General features: G+C 46.0%; 1 protein-coding gene across 1 annotated transcript in view; it reads right to left on the bottom strand.

Moving 5' to 3' along the window:
- Positions 1-7,423, bottom strand: part of LOC142414145 (uncharacterized) — a 126,146-nt gene extending 118,723 nt beyond the window's left edge. Inside the window, exons 1-3 of the mRNA XM_075511047.1 lie at positions 7,348-7,423; positions 6,238-6,331; positions 4,499-4,558 (exon numbers count right to left, since the gene is read on the bottom strand). Coding sequence (XP_075367162.1) covers positions 4,499-4,558; positions 6,238-6,331; positions 7,348-7,423 — 230 coding nt within the window. The remainder of the gene's footprint in view (positions 1-4,498; positions 4,559-6,237; positions 6,332-7,347) is intronic.
- Between the last annotated feature and the right edge of the window lie 7,533 nt (positions 7,424-14,956).

Genomic DNA, 14,956 nt, shown 5'->3' with positions numbered 1-14,956 from the left:
GCATAGCCAGAGCACCAGTATTTTCACAGCCTGGGTAAGTGTTAACGTCCTCCTTGCATGGGAAAATATTTTAGGAAAAACCTTTAAGAGTCTGATGTCACGTAAGCTACGTTATATGACCCTATATACACTTTATTAAAAAGCCAAACTCTACAGTACAGAAACAAGCAGCAAACAGAAAGATCGCTCTTATTGGATGACTGCATATCAAAGAGAATCCTTTCCAAGAGGGTACCAGAAAAAAAGACATTCAATAGTGAATTTTATGAGAGAAGGATAAAAAAAAAAACCAGGTAGTTCAACAGATTCCTGAAATCCCAGTAGTGGTCAATAAATCGACTTCTGCTTCACATTATATGAAGAGGCTGTACTTAGCAAATCACTGTGTAAGCTGCCTCAATAACAGCACTCCTGCTATCAAGTTTACTTGCAATGATTCCAACAAAGAAATTAATTTCTTAGATGACAAGAAAAGGTTATCTAGAATGGGGAAAACACAGGAGACAAAAATTTCCACTAATAAAACAAATATCAGACTCTGAACTGAATTTGAAGCTATCTTTTTTCCTCCGAAAGATTTGAAATCCCCATAGCCCAAACACTAGAGCTACAAAGAAAAACATCCTGCAAACTGCATTTCTAAAAATACAAGGAAAGCATAATGAACTAGATCTTTTTTTCAATATGTGATTCACTAAAGCATCCCCATGCATACTATTCCTCAGGCAAGGCCCATAACAAGAAAATATACCGCAATCAAAGTTCTAGACTTAAAAGCAAACCTGACTTTGAGCTACTGCTTGATTTACTCCTTCTCAAAAAACTTTAGTACAATATAAGAAAACTCAGCAAGAGCTTTCCAGATTTCAGAATATGCCCTTTTCACAAGTATAAAGGCGTTTCACATGACTTCAGCAAGTAATAAAATGCATACCTTCCTAGTCTCATCTTAATGATTTTTATTGATCTGTTTATTCCCAAGATACATTCAACAGGTATCAATCACCCATCTTATTTTCCAGTTATCAATTTTTTTCATAAGTATTTCCATGAAGGGACACCATTTTACTCTATGACACCCTTTTTTCCTCTTACTAATATACACAGCCTTCAGTTATTGTTCTCATTTTATTGTCCTCATACTTGTCTTATGCATATAAAGTGAGCAAAATTACATGTTTTATATACATGCCAACAGGAAGTCAGCCATAAACATAAGACAACACAGAAGTTTGATTTTGAGAGTCATTGTACAAGAAAGTGGATTACCATCCTCTATTGCCCAAAGATCTACTCCCACCAGTTCTCTTAAAGCAATTCAATCAATTGGACGTCTAAGAACTATATGATCTAGGTATTGGCGTCAAACAATTAGCCTCTGTGCTAGATGGATTGATTACAGTACTTTACTTCTATAATCAATTTCTGTAGAATTTGGTTTTAGCTGTAAAAGTTTGTTGAATTTCTATATTTCACAGCTGCAAAGATTAGCATCAAAATATTAATCAATTATAAACCAAAGCAATGTAGTTCACCTAAAATAATAACCCAACGAGATTTAGACCTTCAGCTTCTGTCCCACCTTCATCTAGCCACAGATGCCAAAAACAGTGACAAGGCCTTCAAGGTCAAAATCAACCATTTAATGCTGTCGATCTGGCCTATTAAGCAGAAGACCTCTAGGAAACATCATACTAATAAAGGATTAATGTGAGCCGAAGTCCCACAGGAAGTCATATGACTCTGCTAGGACATTTATAAATTAAGTGAGTAGCTTGAACTAGGTCAAATGGGAAAGAGTTAAGATCTAGGTTTCGATTTCCATGGTGATTAGAAGAAAGGAGCTTGTCTGAAGAGCTGTTTGGACCATTAATGCTCATTTTTAGTATCCTTTGGAAAACATGGGATACTTGAGAGGACAGAAAGAAACAATAACAGTATTTATATATATTTATTTTTTAATCTGGTGACTTGAGTAACTATGATCTTGTCTGACATTGACCTCAAAGTAACAAAATGGCCAATACAGGACTCTAGCTAGAAAGAAATGGGGAGGGTAATATAATATTAATGACAAGAATTTTCAGAAAAATATATTCTTGGACTACCTTTGTTTTTAATTATAAGTTTATTGCTAATTAATTAACACAGATATAGCAGATTTTTGTAAGGCGGTTGACTTGATGCAAAATGACATTTGATTAAGAAACTCAAAATCAACATGACACATCAAGTGGGCTACAGACTGACAGGCCTCAAAATGTAATTGCAGATGAGGCCAAACACTAAATAAATGTTTCCAGCTTACATCAATTAAATATCAACACAAAAGAGAATGGTTTATTTTATCCCACTTTCAAGAGCTTGACCCTATGTTATTCAGCAGTTTTGTCTATGCCCTGAAAAAAGCACAAGATGATTACTGAACAAATTTACAGATTAGAGTGATAAAAACCAAGGATCAGCTATAGAAAGCCATTTAGTTTGCCTGGTAAAGAAGAGTCAAGCAAAGATCATAGTTTTTAATATAGCTAAATGTAAGAAAACATGTCTAAGCCACACTTACAGGTTGGAAACCTATCCCGAAAGCAGGTATTCTAAAAGGTCATTGTAGAAAAACATTTGTAGGGAGCTTCAGTGAGATACTGTGGGTAAATAGGACTATGGAGATAATTTTACTTTCAAATTTCCTCCAAAGCTAAGATTACACAAGTGAGGCTTAGTCGGAAAACAGCAGACAACAGCTGGTGGCAGAAAGGGCCACATGCTGTACGGAAGGCAAGAGGACCTGGGAGGTCTCCTTCTCTCCAGGGGGCTGGCGTAGGCAATAATCAAGAGCATGAGGCTGATGGGCTCTCTGCCCTCTCTCCCTCTTCATCAGAGGACAAACAAGTATATGGGGGAATGCTTACTCTGTGAGGTTCCCATTTCTTCTACTTTTCCCCATAACATCTGGATGCAAATTGATACCTCAGGAGAAAAAACCAAAACAACACACACCACAGGAAACACATAAAGAATATACTATTTTGTGTGGGCTGGGGACTGACCTAAACCACAAAGGGAAAGAGTATGGAATGACTGAACTAAAGGCACAAACGCACAGCTTCTCCTAAAGAAGGTGGCAGGACTTCAGAAATAAGCAAATAATCATCTGAGAAGCTACTGCCAGTAGCATATGCAGCACATTTTCCTTTTTAACACAATGACTGCTAAAGTGCCAATTGCTTCAATCTTGGCCCAAGATGGGAAAATAAGCTGGAACCATTGGTGGGAAACTATATGTTGCAGGATACAATAAACAAAAGAAAAACCCTTGTGTCCTTTCATATATTTCAAGTTATTGGGAGCACCTCAGAGTAAGTTTCTCAAGTTACCGGGCACCTGCCATGTTCAAATTCTCTGCCATGTGTCAGCCTTTGCTCTTGCTGTTATTAACCTTATTCCCACACCATTATAACAAAACTCAGCATGGGGAAGACTACTTTGAAATTGCTTGACATCAACTTTAGCAAGTTACAGCTGAACTTAAATACAAACTCACATATTTAAAAAAAACAAACAAAACCCTCCCCTAGAAAGCTACCAAAAGTTTAACTGAAACAGAGGTAAGGAAGTATTTGGGCTTCTCGTGCCTTCCTTGAAGGTTAAGTTAGACAAAACTCAAGCACCTGAAAAACAATTAGGAAGTAGTTATGATGGTACGCATCTTAACTCTAATCATAGTTCTCCAGGTAACATCCTCATATGCTAATAACATATATTCAAGCTCTCCTGCTGCTTCTTTTTGTACCTTGCCTTTGCAGATAATGCAGAGTATTATTATTTCCTTTTCCTGAAAGAAATCTCATATCTTGAAAAGCTGTACTTAAGAGGAGCTACTTACATATGGTACAACTAAACATTTTGCTTTCTTCAGCAAAGAAATTCCACCACTAAGTTTCACGGCTTTTTTTATCTGATATATAGAAATACCACTTAATGCTATGATCTTACTCACCTGTTACAAAACCTACTTAGCAAGCACTCTTGCATCCCACCCAGCTGCCGACAATCCCCTGACAGGACATGAAGGATACCAAAAACATCAGAACATCCCCTTCTTTGTTTTGATCATGAACGTATAGAAAGGAAAGGAAGAAAAAACCCTCATAAAACTTTGCCTTGGATCTCTTTATATCAAAAACCGTCCCACCATGCTCTTTCAGCTAATCCCTCCATCTTTATATAAAGTTGTATTTAGTACATCACACACAGCTAAACAACTTAAGACCCGAAACACAAAAACTCAAGGAACATGTGAAATGGATAAGGACACGTAAGGAGCATGACAAAGCTGAGGAATTATACCCCTGCCTCCCAATTCCCAAACCAGGGCTTTAACACTTGGCGTTTGAACTGGTCAGACGTAATGAAGTTTGTTACAAATTCTGAGCAGGGGACAGATGTGTCCTCCACCGGCGGTCAGGCCCACTGACATGATTCCTCAGGCTCCCACCTGACAGTGGTTGTCAGCAGCAGTCGCCGCCGAACCGTGTTGAACAGCTTAGCTGTAATTCTAGCCACGATCAAGGCAGGAACAACATTACATTACATAGCAGTTGTGATTAAACAATAGCTCTGATACAAGATCTTTTAATAACGGTAAGGGGAGATTTCTGCTACAAGAAGTATTACCACAACAGGACCACCTAGACATCTCCAGAACAACTTTCTCACAGCACAGCCCGCCTGCCCGTGAGCCAGGATCCAGCTACAATGAAGACATTTGTGGTTTTTCTATCTGCCACCTGCCTCCCTCCAACATCAATATACAGCTTCAAAGTCCAAAGGGACACTCAAACAAAGCTGGAGGGACAGAGAGGAATCAATGGCAAAACAAAAACAAATAGCTTTCAAATGATTTTGGACTCCTTAAAAATGGGGAGTTCTTATTTTTAGCCTGCGTACAAGTAGCTCAAGGTGCTTTTTCTTTCGTCCCCATGACGGTAGTTAAGTGAATACACCTGCCTCGCCTCGCTCCCTTCTGATGGTAAACAGAAGGTCTTGCATTTAAGTTACAACACAGAATACTTCAGTGCAGCCCTGTGCCAAAATAGCACATTTCTGAGGGATGCAAAGGTATTCAATAAAAAGCTTTTAAAGGCATATTTTTAAACTTGCAGCAGGAAAGCTTTTCTGTGTCAAGACAGTAATTCTTTTAACAGCATTGATCAAAATGTCATTCTTTTATGAGTGTACAATACCTTTTAATGGCATACAACAAGCCATTAGGGTTATACACCTCCGTACAGCAGACAGCTTACTGGAAAATCGGGAACACTGGCCAAGATACCGTCACTAGTTTTTATGCTTCTAATAAGGCAGAGTTTCTTCCATTTTCCCCAGATCTACTTCACCCTAATACCCACAAGTGAAGCAATCCAAAAAATAAGCCGAACTTCTCATCACTTCCACAAGAGTTGTTTTCACTGTAACCCACTTATTTTCCCCATCTTATAAATGCAACAAATATTCTGGCTTTCTAAAGTGGGATTCTATCACCAAGGTCAGATCTGCTTCTTCGTTTTCCTCACCAGTGATCATACTTCTCCCCAAATCAGCATTGACTGAGGAATCAAAGGTGGTTGAATTGCACATAATGGTTTTGATTTTCAGAAATGGGAAAAAAACCCCACCTGCCCTTTCCTAACACTCTGAGGCCTGAGACAGAGTCTGTCTACAAATCATCCAATTCTTTTCAAGTGCTCCAACCCTTCAGAAAGGGTAAGAGCACTGGTGATTGCATTTGCTCTGCTTGAATGGAAGGAAAGCATGGACTCTGGATGCATTCAGCAGCACTTTATAGCCTTATTTTAGTTAGAAATATCAACAGGAAAGGGAATTATTTCTGTCAACCCACCTTCAAGGGTTTTCATATTAAGGGTAAGAGAATATTTATGGGATTTAATCATCAATGTTAACTGAGCAGTGGCAGCAAAGAACTTTAGTTCACTCTCTGAAATACTTATGGATAATATCAAGATCATCTCAGCTACCTTTGAAAGTGTATCCAAGCCATCGGTATAAGCAAATGAAAAAACAATTCCCGATTAAAACATAAGGCAAAAATGTAAATCAAAGAAGGGAAAACTGACTAGAAAGAGGAGACAGAAAAAAATTGAGGCTCTAAAAATCAAAAGCTGGAGTGAAATTAATTACAGTTAAGAAAAGTTTAAGGGGCTACTTCTCTCTTACCTATGCAGTTCTGCAACACAAAAGCGGCTGTTGTCCGTATGACTTCCAGTTATGAGATAGCTGCTGTAAGTCTTCTCTGTCACAGCAGTCACATCTAGAATTTAAAATCAAAGTTAATATTTTTCTTTTACACAATCTTTAAACATACATAAACTCAACCAAAACAATTTATGCTACAGAAGATGCCATTATCTCAGACAGAATACCACAAAGCCAACTGTGTTTATATCTGCCCTGCATTCATTATTAAATATACAGTCAGACACAAAGAGGTCTCCCCAGAGAATTACCAGGTCACCCACAAAGAGCATGACTTTGCTAGATGGTTCAACTGATAATTCAGACCAAAATCTAGCCAGAACGAGGCAAGACCCACACATACCCATCATGAACCTAAGTATGCTGCGTTCAAATAACAAACATGTCACATGCTGGTGAATGTTATTTTAGGAGCCAAGTTGCAAAATCTCAGGTAACATCTGAAGATGAGGACTGCAAATCTGTGATGCAGGGGCTCTGATGCTGCGGTGATGGCCACGTAAGAAGGCTAGCAGGGCAGCAGCACACGAGTGCCGGGAACGGAGCCTCTGCCCGCTGTGTGGGCTTGGGCTCCTCTTGGTGTACTTACCAAGCCTGCCTAATCATTCACTTTGGGATTTCTTACCTAGTTTTAAGCCACATAACTTACAAAAGTAAAATAAAGACTGGAATATTTTCTGGAAGGCAATACAACAGGAATATAAATGCTCTCTGAAGCAAGCTACACAGATTTCATTGTTAATAGGGATTGATTTCTCACTATCACCTGCCAGAGAATTCAGAGTTGCTCCATCATGGTTGTTGTAGCCAAGAGAGTAAATACATATTCAAGTACATATTTGGGTTTTTTAAACAAACAGATGATTTCCTAGGTTACCTTATATACGTATATATCTCAACTAAAAAAATTGCATTTTGCAATAGCAATTAATTTCTTGTTGACCTACACTAAAGTCTATGCAATAAACATTGTGGCAGGGTAGGAGAGCTGCTGCTCCTGCCCCCAGGGTGCAAAGAAGCGGACCGTGAAGTCGCGCCCCCTGCGCCTGGGACCAGGAGCTGCATTCAGACCTGGCACGCGGAGTTTCAGGATGGAACGAACTTTTTGTTCTTGAACATACGCATTTCTAAAACACAACTGCATCATAGTTTCCATTTAGAAACAAAAATGGTTTATGTTCAACAGCATCCCAATCTACCCAGTGCTAAAGATATACATTTTTCTTCTCATTTTGATTCAGTTAAACAAAACCAGTGGGACTAGTAGCACTTTCTGGGCATAAGGAATGTGGCTAAAAGTTAGTGAATTGTGCATTTGGTTTCCTGAGTAATAAGTGTCATTTTTTTCTAGAGCTTGATTCAGTCAAAGCTACTCTCTACTTCTATATCTCTTCAGTGATGTAAAAATAAATTAAGGTCTTGAATTAAGGAGGTCGAACAGGGCCAACATAAACAGGAATCCATCTCATTTGGCACTTCAGCTTTTAACAGCTTGGTGTCTCAGTTTAAATCTCCATCCCTGAAGGTTTTAATAACAGGTTTGGCATATATTTCTTAGAAACTACATAGATACATTTGATCCCACATTTCACCAAGGAAAGAGACCAGATTGTGGCTCCTAACATCTCTGCAGCACAGCCGGCCTAGAGAATGAGTTTTGCACCCAGCTGCTAAAACCAGTGACCACTGCAGCGATGACTATAGCGGCTTCCCGAGCTTTGTCTCCGTCAGCCCTCTGCCAGAGGTCCTGGCAGCCGAACCGCTCTTTCCTACAAACAGTCCAGGAAACTTCCTGGCTGGGTGGAATCCTCCCAAGCATTAACCTGTCACGCAGTCTGGCTAGTGCTAGATTTTTTTCCAGGTCCCTGGCCACGCAGAGGCTCTCTTCCTTGCCAAGGTACCGTGCAATGGTGTAACGGCCACCGCCTTTCCCAGAATGGCGACAGAGAAGTCTGAAGGAACAGCACGGCCTGCCCAGGCCGGGATAGAGCGGAACTCGCCCGCGCAGCAAGAAGTCGGGAAAGGAACTCTGTCCCCCTCAGCCAGAAGAGGGGGAAGGCAAGAGGGCAGCATTAGACGGAGTGGTAACTTGTCCATCCGCCCTTACCTGGATGCGTGAGCGGAGCCCAGCGCGCTCACCGCCCCCTCAGCAGCGAGGCCCTGCCGCCACAGACCCTCTCCAAACCGCGCACGGCCGGGCCGGGCCCGCTGTCCTCAGGGGTGGCGGCGGCCCTCACACCGCGCCGTTCGAATGAGACCGCCAAGCCTTCCTCCCGCCCCGCCTCCTATTGACGGCGCTCCCGTCCAATCCTGACGAGGGAGAGACAAAGCCCCGCCCCGAGGCGCCAGCTAGCCAATCAACACTCGACAAGGGCGGGGACGGTGCTGCCTGTGTGACCACCTTCCCGCGCGGGAGGCCTCACGAGCCCGCTGGGCCCCAGAGGCGTTGATTAACGTAAGCGTTGCCCAACAGGAGCTCACCCTTCCTCCCGTGCGTGTCGACGATTGGGCAGCAGAGGAAAGGGGCGGGGCTTCAGCCAAGCCCGGTGGACGCGGGCGAGCGTCGCGTTGCCATGGGGACGGGCGGGCGGCCGGCGTCGCTCTGGCCGCGGGGCCCGCGGGGGCCGGGCCGGGCCGGGCCGCCCTCCCCTCCCCGCGCCGCGGCCGCAGCCCCGGCCCCAGCCCCAGCCCCGGCCCCAGCCCCGCACCGCCCGCGGCGCGTTCAGCACCTCAGGTCTACGAGCAGCGCGCCCCGCCGGCTGCTTCCCCCCAGGCCAGCGCGGCTGCTGCGAGCCCCTGCCCGCTTTTCGGTAGGGCGGGGTGCGGCCAGCCAGATCCCTGCCCCGCTTTGGAAACGGCCTGAAGTTCTGGAAATCTTTCTGAATGGTGTCCTATTGTTTTGGGGGCAAGAGACGAAAGCCGCCTGCGGCCCTATGAAATGGCTGAAGAAAGAACTCTTCAAGTCAGCACTCGCACCTTGGAGCCCGAAATGAGAGTGCCAAAACCGTCCCAAGTTCTGCACCGCTGCGATCAAGAACGGGCGCCATTCTCCCTGAAGAGAGCCACCGGCCCCACCAGCCTGTGTCAGGCTACCGCTCTACCTGCCTCCAGTCCGGTCCCGACTGAGAAGAAGCAGGCTTCCCCCTCCAGCCCCCCTCCTGGAGCTTACCTGGGCCAGACACTGAAGCCAGACGACTGAAGGTCTGGGTAGCACGCAAAAGAAACACACAGCTGAATACCTACAGCCCGAGAGCCGTCTGGAGAGCAGCAGGGCTTGTGTCCTCTGTCACACAGAGAAGCTACAGAGAGAAAAGACAACGATCTCGGTGTCTCAGGTCAGGTACGTAGCTGTCCTTCACTGTCCCACGGCCGTGGCTTTCCTCAGCGCGGCTGCTGGAAAGCAGCCCTCCTAGGTCCTGCACCGAATCGCCCCACAAGCATTCATGTCACAAGGTCTAAAACAAGTCAGAGCTATCAAGGCAGGCACCTGATTTATGTCTATTACAAGCAGTTGAAGGAGTTACTGCTGCCTCTGAGCCATACACAGATCTAATTCTAGATAGGGGAAAGCATCCAAATCCAGGAGATGCTGAAGTTGGCTTGCTCTCCCTTGTAAGAAAAGCAGCCAGCTTCAGAAATAGAACGGTGCATGAAAAAGATGGCATTAGCACAGGTGAAGCATAAGCCAAGCTTTGGAGCTGGGAAACCTGCATGGTTCAGATGTCTGTTCATGAGACCACATAGATAACCCAATTGCCGAAGGCAAAAAAAAATTTTTTTTAAATCTACAGACAAATGCTAAATCATAGGAGGCAAAGAACTGCAAGGCTGTCCCAACACTCTTGGTAGAGAATCAGGGAATGAATCAAGCTTACTGAAAGCCTAAAGGCATAAATAATGACAACGGAGCTGCAGTTCCTTCCAGCCATAGCTCCTGTCAGCAGGATGAAGTTTTGCTTGTCCGGGGGACTGCTCGCAATGATGGAACTGGGAAACTAAGTGAGACAAAAGCACTGGGCTGTGATCTTAGTCAAGAAAAATAGCAATGGAAATTCACTTCCTTTTCCTTCTTTGGAACGGATGTGTGTCTGCAAAGCAAGAGAATGCTTGGAACATTGTCTTCTGTTTGAAGAGAAATGAAGAAAACCAAATATTTTTGTAATAAAATTTTAATATCCTTTTTTTGGACTTTGTAATCAAAGCAGCTTTATAAGCTATGCACGCATGCATAGTAATCCTTCAGTAATCCCACTAGCCTCAGGCATACATGATGCTTATGAAATAACGGGCAGCTCCTACTACAGAAGAAACGTCTAATTTTTTTTTTTTTTTGGTCTAGCTCATCACAGGGCCAAGCAAAAGAACCAAGTTCAATGGACCATCACATGAAAAAATATAAAGGAGCTCAAATGTAAAATATTCCTGTACCCCAGTATATTGATCAAATACAAGATGGCATGAATGGGGTAACACTGTGGTATGGCATTGGGAACGGAAGTCCAGTTCCCCATTCTTTTTCCAGAATAGGATATAATTTTGATGTGAGAAATCCAGTGAGACAGCAAGAAAGCAAGAGTACCGCGGGGACTAGAGCACAGTTCTGGCCACCGCTGGGCACTGGTCATTACAGTTATATTTCATAATAATTTCCACTACAACTCTTTTCCCCATCACTCATAACGTTCTAACGATTTTCTAACCAGAAACTTTCCTATCTTGAAAAAATATATTTAGAACTTTTTTCTCTTAGTATTCCTTCGGCTGAAATGTACAAGGGTCAAACATTTGAAATTAGGCACAGCAGTGATCCACACCGAAAAGCAAAGTGTGCCTTTACGTAATTTGGCTTTGATTCGCCATTCATGAGTGTATGAAATTCACTGTTTTTACTAAGCTGAATAAGACAGGGACATCTGCTGCTCGCTGAAGTAGCTAATGTCTCACTCAGGGAAGATCCTTTTCTTTCTCCTTCAAGGACACATTAATTTAACCAAGTCTGCAGAAATGCACCATGGGTGTGCCCTGTTCTGTGGTGCCTGATGTCAAACTAGCGTCTGATGTCAAGCCTTCGGTGTCCAAGCCAGGGTGTAAGGAAGCCTGCCAGAGGCCAACTCCTAGTTTATTTTATTGCGACTAATAGACTAAGACCCATCATAGTTTGGAATCAAGCCAAGGCCTGAAGCTGAAATTGCTTCCTAGTAAGTGATTTGCTCCAGTCAGTGAATCGAGAGAAGACTTCCATTCTCATCCTCCTAGACCTACAGTCTTGGCAATGTTAATAAAATAGACCCTGACCAAGGAGAAGTGGCAGGATGCCAGGACAATGCATCAAAACTATCTTTCCTGGAGAGAGTCATCCAGCAGGTTGTCAGCAGGAGCTGCGCCTCTACCAGCCTGCCAGGCACTCTTCTGGAAGAGCCCTGCCATAACCGCAGCAAACTGCCAGGTGAACTTGTGAGCTTGCAGTACAAATCCACGTGCCGGCAATCATCAGACGATACACAATGCTGGCTGTTTGCCAGGAAGCGCGTGACTCCCCTGCCACCATGTCCCCTCACTGAGGTATAACGAGCTTGCCGGTCTGGGGACCAGCTGGTCTGACCTCAAGCAGGGCAGAGGTGGTGCCGACAGGCTACGAAAAGCACACCAAGCCGTGTCCGCCATCTCTCTGTCTCCCCAGGTCGGAGGCAGAACCCGCTTTGGACCAGGGCTGTACCCGAGGGTGTGCTGGTACACACACCCTTAAGCCTGAGCTCTCCAACAGCACCTCAGGCAGCAAAGCTCCCCCCGGGTCCTGGTGCCAAAGGAGCCTCATCCACTACGACATGACTGAGCCCCGCTGCAAGGCTTAGGAGCCACAGTGGCACCTGCGGCCAGGACAGCAGGGAGGTGAGGACAGGGAGCTTCCCGCGGGTGCTGGAGGGTTGGAGAGAAAGCCCTGGCAGCTGCTGGGCTGCCTGCCAGGCTTGTTTCTCCCTCGCGTGTGCTCCGTGTGCGTTCTCTCCCCACTAAAGGGTGCTGGATGTGCAAACTCACACTCACAGCTGCGAGAAGGTGCCTGGCTGTGCTGGTGCTGAGCACAGTCCCTGAAGAGATTACTGATGGAGCCTGTTTGTGGCACGTGTGCTCACAGCTGTGACAGCTTCGCACAGGGACCATATCATGGTGGGTCCACAGCGGGGACCGTGCAGCGCTGCCGGGTGTGCGGGGAGGCTGCTCTTGCGTGGTGGCCGGAAGAGCTGTGAATCTGCGGCTGGCAGTGTGCACACAGGCAGGGGCTGGTGAGCACTTGACTCATTTGTGCAGGACGGGCAGGTTTGGCAGAGCTTAAGCCAGCTCAGGAAGGACCATGCTTCAAGCACGTCTCCCCCCGCCCCATCTGTACTGCTCCAGAATCTTAATGTTTTTCATTTTGAACAAAATCCCCTCAAACTCCATTAGAAAATACTCCATTACAAAAATACGAGGGTTGCACAGTTGAACACCCAAGATGAGAACTGCTATGAAGTCAAGACTGTACACACAGCCCTTAACTCTGCCCCTTGCATGTCTGCATCATTGCAGCATGAGCTATTCCTCAGCTCACACAATAGTTTGTAGTCTTTTCAATCTTTTCTATAACCTTGTTCATATGACACCTTGTAGCACTCTCTACCATGCAATGTAGCCCAGACAAAGAGTCCATTAAAGTAATTTATGTGAAAAATGTGCAGTAAATCACAATTGGACAATATACAACTGGTGAAGTAAAAGAATAGAGTAATGGTGAGGATAGGCTACCACATTCAGGAGTTTAGAATTAGACTACCAGATTAACCACTTCAATGCCAACAACAACACCAGCCCTTATGTTTCAGTGGTACCACTCTCTGAAAGTAAAAAAAATTTTAAAAAAGGTAAAACAAACAAAAAACCCCTTAATAACATTACATGCTTTGTTTCTGACAACGTATTAGTACTTTATATCAATGCATGGTGATTTCCCCCCCGAGGTGTGACTGTTGCTTGCGTTCTGGTGGCACGTAGGACCCCTGTCATGGGTCAGGCTGCCCTTGCATTACCTGGGCTGCCGGCATGCAGAGGGGTTGCCGCCCAGGGCAGTGAGCCCTCGCGCTGCGAGCCAAGTGGGATGCCAGGAGTGAAACATGGCTAAAGCAAAGGCAGCTCATAGGAGTGAGAGCCCCCGAGGCTGCAAGATGCCACGAAGATGGTGTGACTTCAGAGCATGTATTTATAACGACTTTTAAAAGTCTCAAATGTTTTCTTAAGAATACATTGATTGTACAGATAAAGCGATACTTTGACTTGATTAGGCAGCGTAATCCATTTCCCATCACTGGAGCGGTTGCTCCGTGTCAGCTGAGCCGGCGCAACCACTTCACAGCCTGAGCCCCCGGCAGGACAAGGTGTTTCTACTGAGCCCCCAGCAAAGATGGCCACAGCCCATTTCCCTGTGCGCATCTACACAGGGGGTTACCGTGGGTTAGTTAACAAGCAGTTTTTCGGCACAATAACGCACGCTGAATCGATACTCACTCACAAGCCACGGCTCTGCGATGCCTCGGTCCTCTGGCCAGCCCGTCAGCATCTTCCCTGGAGCGAACGCCCCAGCCAGACCCTGTGCTCCAGCTGAGATTTGTCCAGCTTGGATTGGAGGGAAAAAATTACAGTCTGAGGACACCGAAAAGTTACAAAGACACCAGCCCTAGAGAGGAGAGTTCTCCCCAGTGAACGCCTCTGGGGTAAGCCCTTTGGCACTGCCGATGGGCAAGGACTGCTGGAGCTCCCCAGTTGTGGTGGCCCAGGTCAATGGGGAGCAGTGGGATACCACGTGTTAGCGGGATGGGGAGCGGTGGGATACCACGTGTTAGCGGGATGGGGAGCGGTGAGGTACCACGTGTTAGCGGGATGGGGAGCGGTGGGGTACCACGTGTTAGTGGGATGGGGAGCGGTGGGGTACCACGTGTTAGCGGGATGGGGAGCGGTGAGGTACCACGTGTTAGTGGGATGGGGAGCGGTGGGGTACCACGTGTTAGCGGGATGGGGAGCGGTGGGGTACCACGTGTTAGTGGGCATCTTGCAGGAAGCAACAGCACTAAGAGCACCACGGCCCACACGGAGGACGCGCGCAGGTGGAGAGAGGACCGGGTCCGCACACGGCCAGCCCCAGGCGTTCCTGCCGGCGCAGGTGAGAGCCCAGTGCTGCAGGGCGCCTCAGCCAGGCACGCGGGGCCAGGGCTGGGCACGCTGGCTCCCTGCGTGGGGAGGCCCCTCGGAGCCCCTGGCAGAGGGGCACGGCCACAGCCCGTGGGGCAAAGCCAGAGTCACTGCCTGCACTGGCTGTTTAAACTGGGATTTCCAAGGGGAAGTGCCTGGATCTGCGAAGAGCCCCACGGATAAGGCCTATTTACAAACCGGCGCGCTCACGCCAACACGGTGCTTTCCCTGCCAGCGGGTCGCTGCAGAGCTGGATGTGCCGGCTGCGCGGGACAGGCAGCCCTGCCCACACGCTGCCCTGAAGGGGCAAGGTCCCAGACCTCTGCCAGACCCGTGGGAGTCTGGTTACACTTCAGGGCCAAAGCACGGCATTTTCATCCTTGTCTCTGATGTAACCCCAAAATCCTAAACCGCGTGTCTCTGGAGCTCAGCTCACTTGCCTTTGGCCCACAGCAATCGCATC

The sequence above is a fragment of the Mycteria americana genome, chromosome 8, assembly GCF_035582795.1.
Source record: "Mycteria americana isolate JAX WOST 10 ecotype Jacksonville Zoo and Gardens chromosome 8, USCA_MyAme_1.0, whole genome shotgun sequence".
In the NCBI taxonomy this organism is placed as follows: domain Eukaryota; kingdom Metazoa; phylum Chordata; class Aves; order Ciconiiformes; family Ciconiidae; genus Mycteria; species Mycteria americana.
This window is presented reverse-complemented; position numbering and strand designations above follow the sequence as displayed.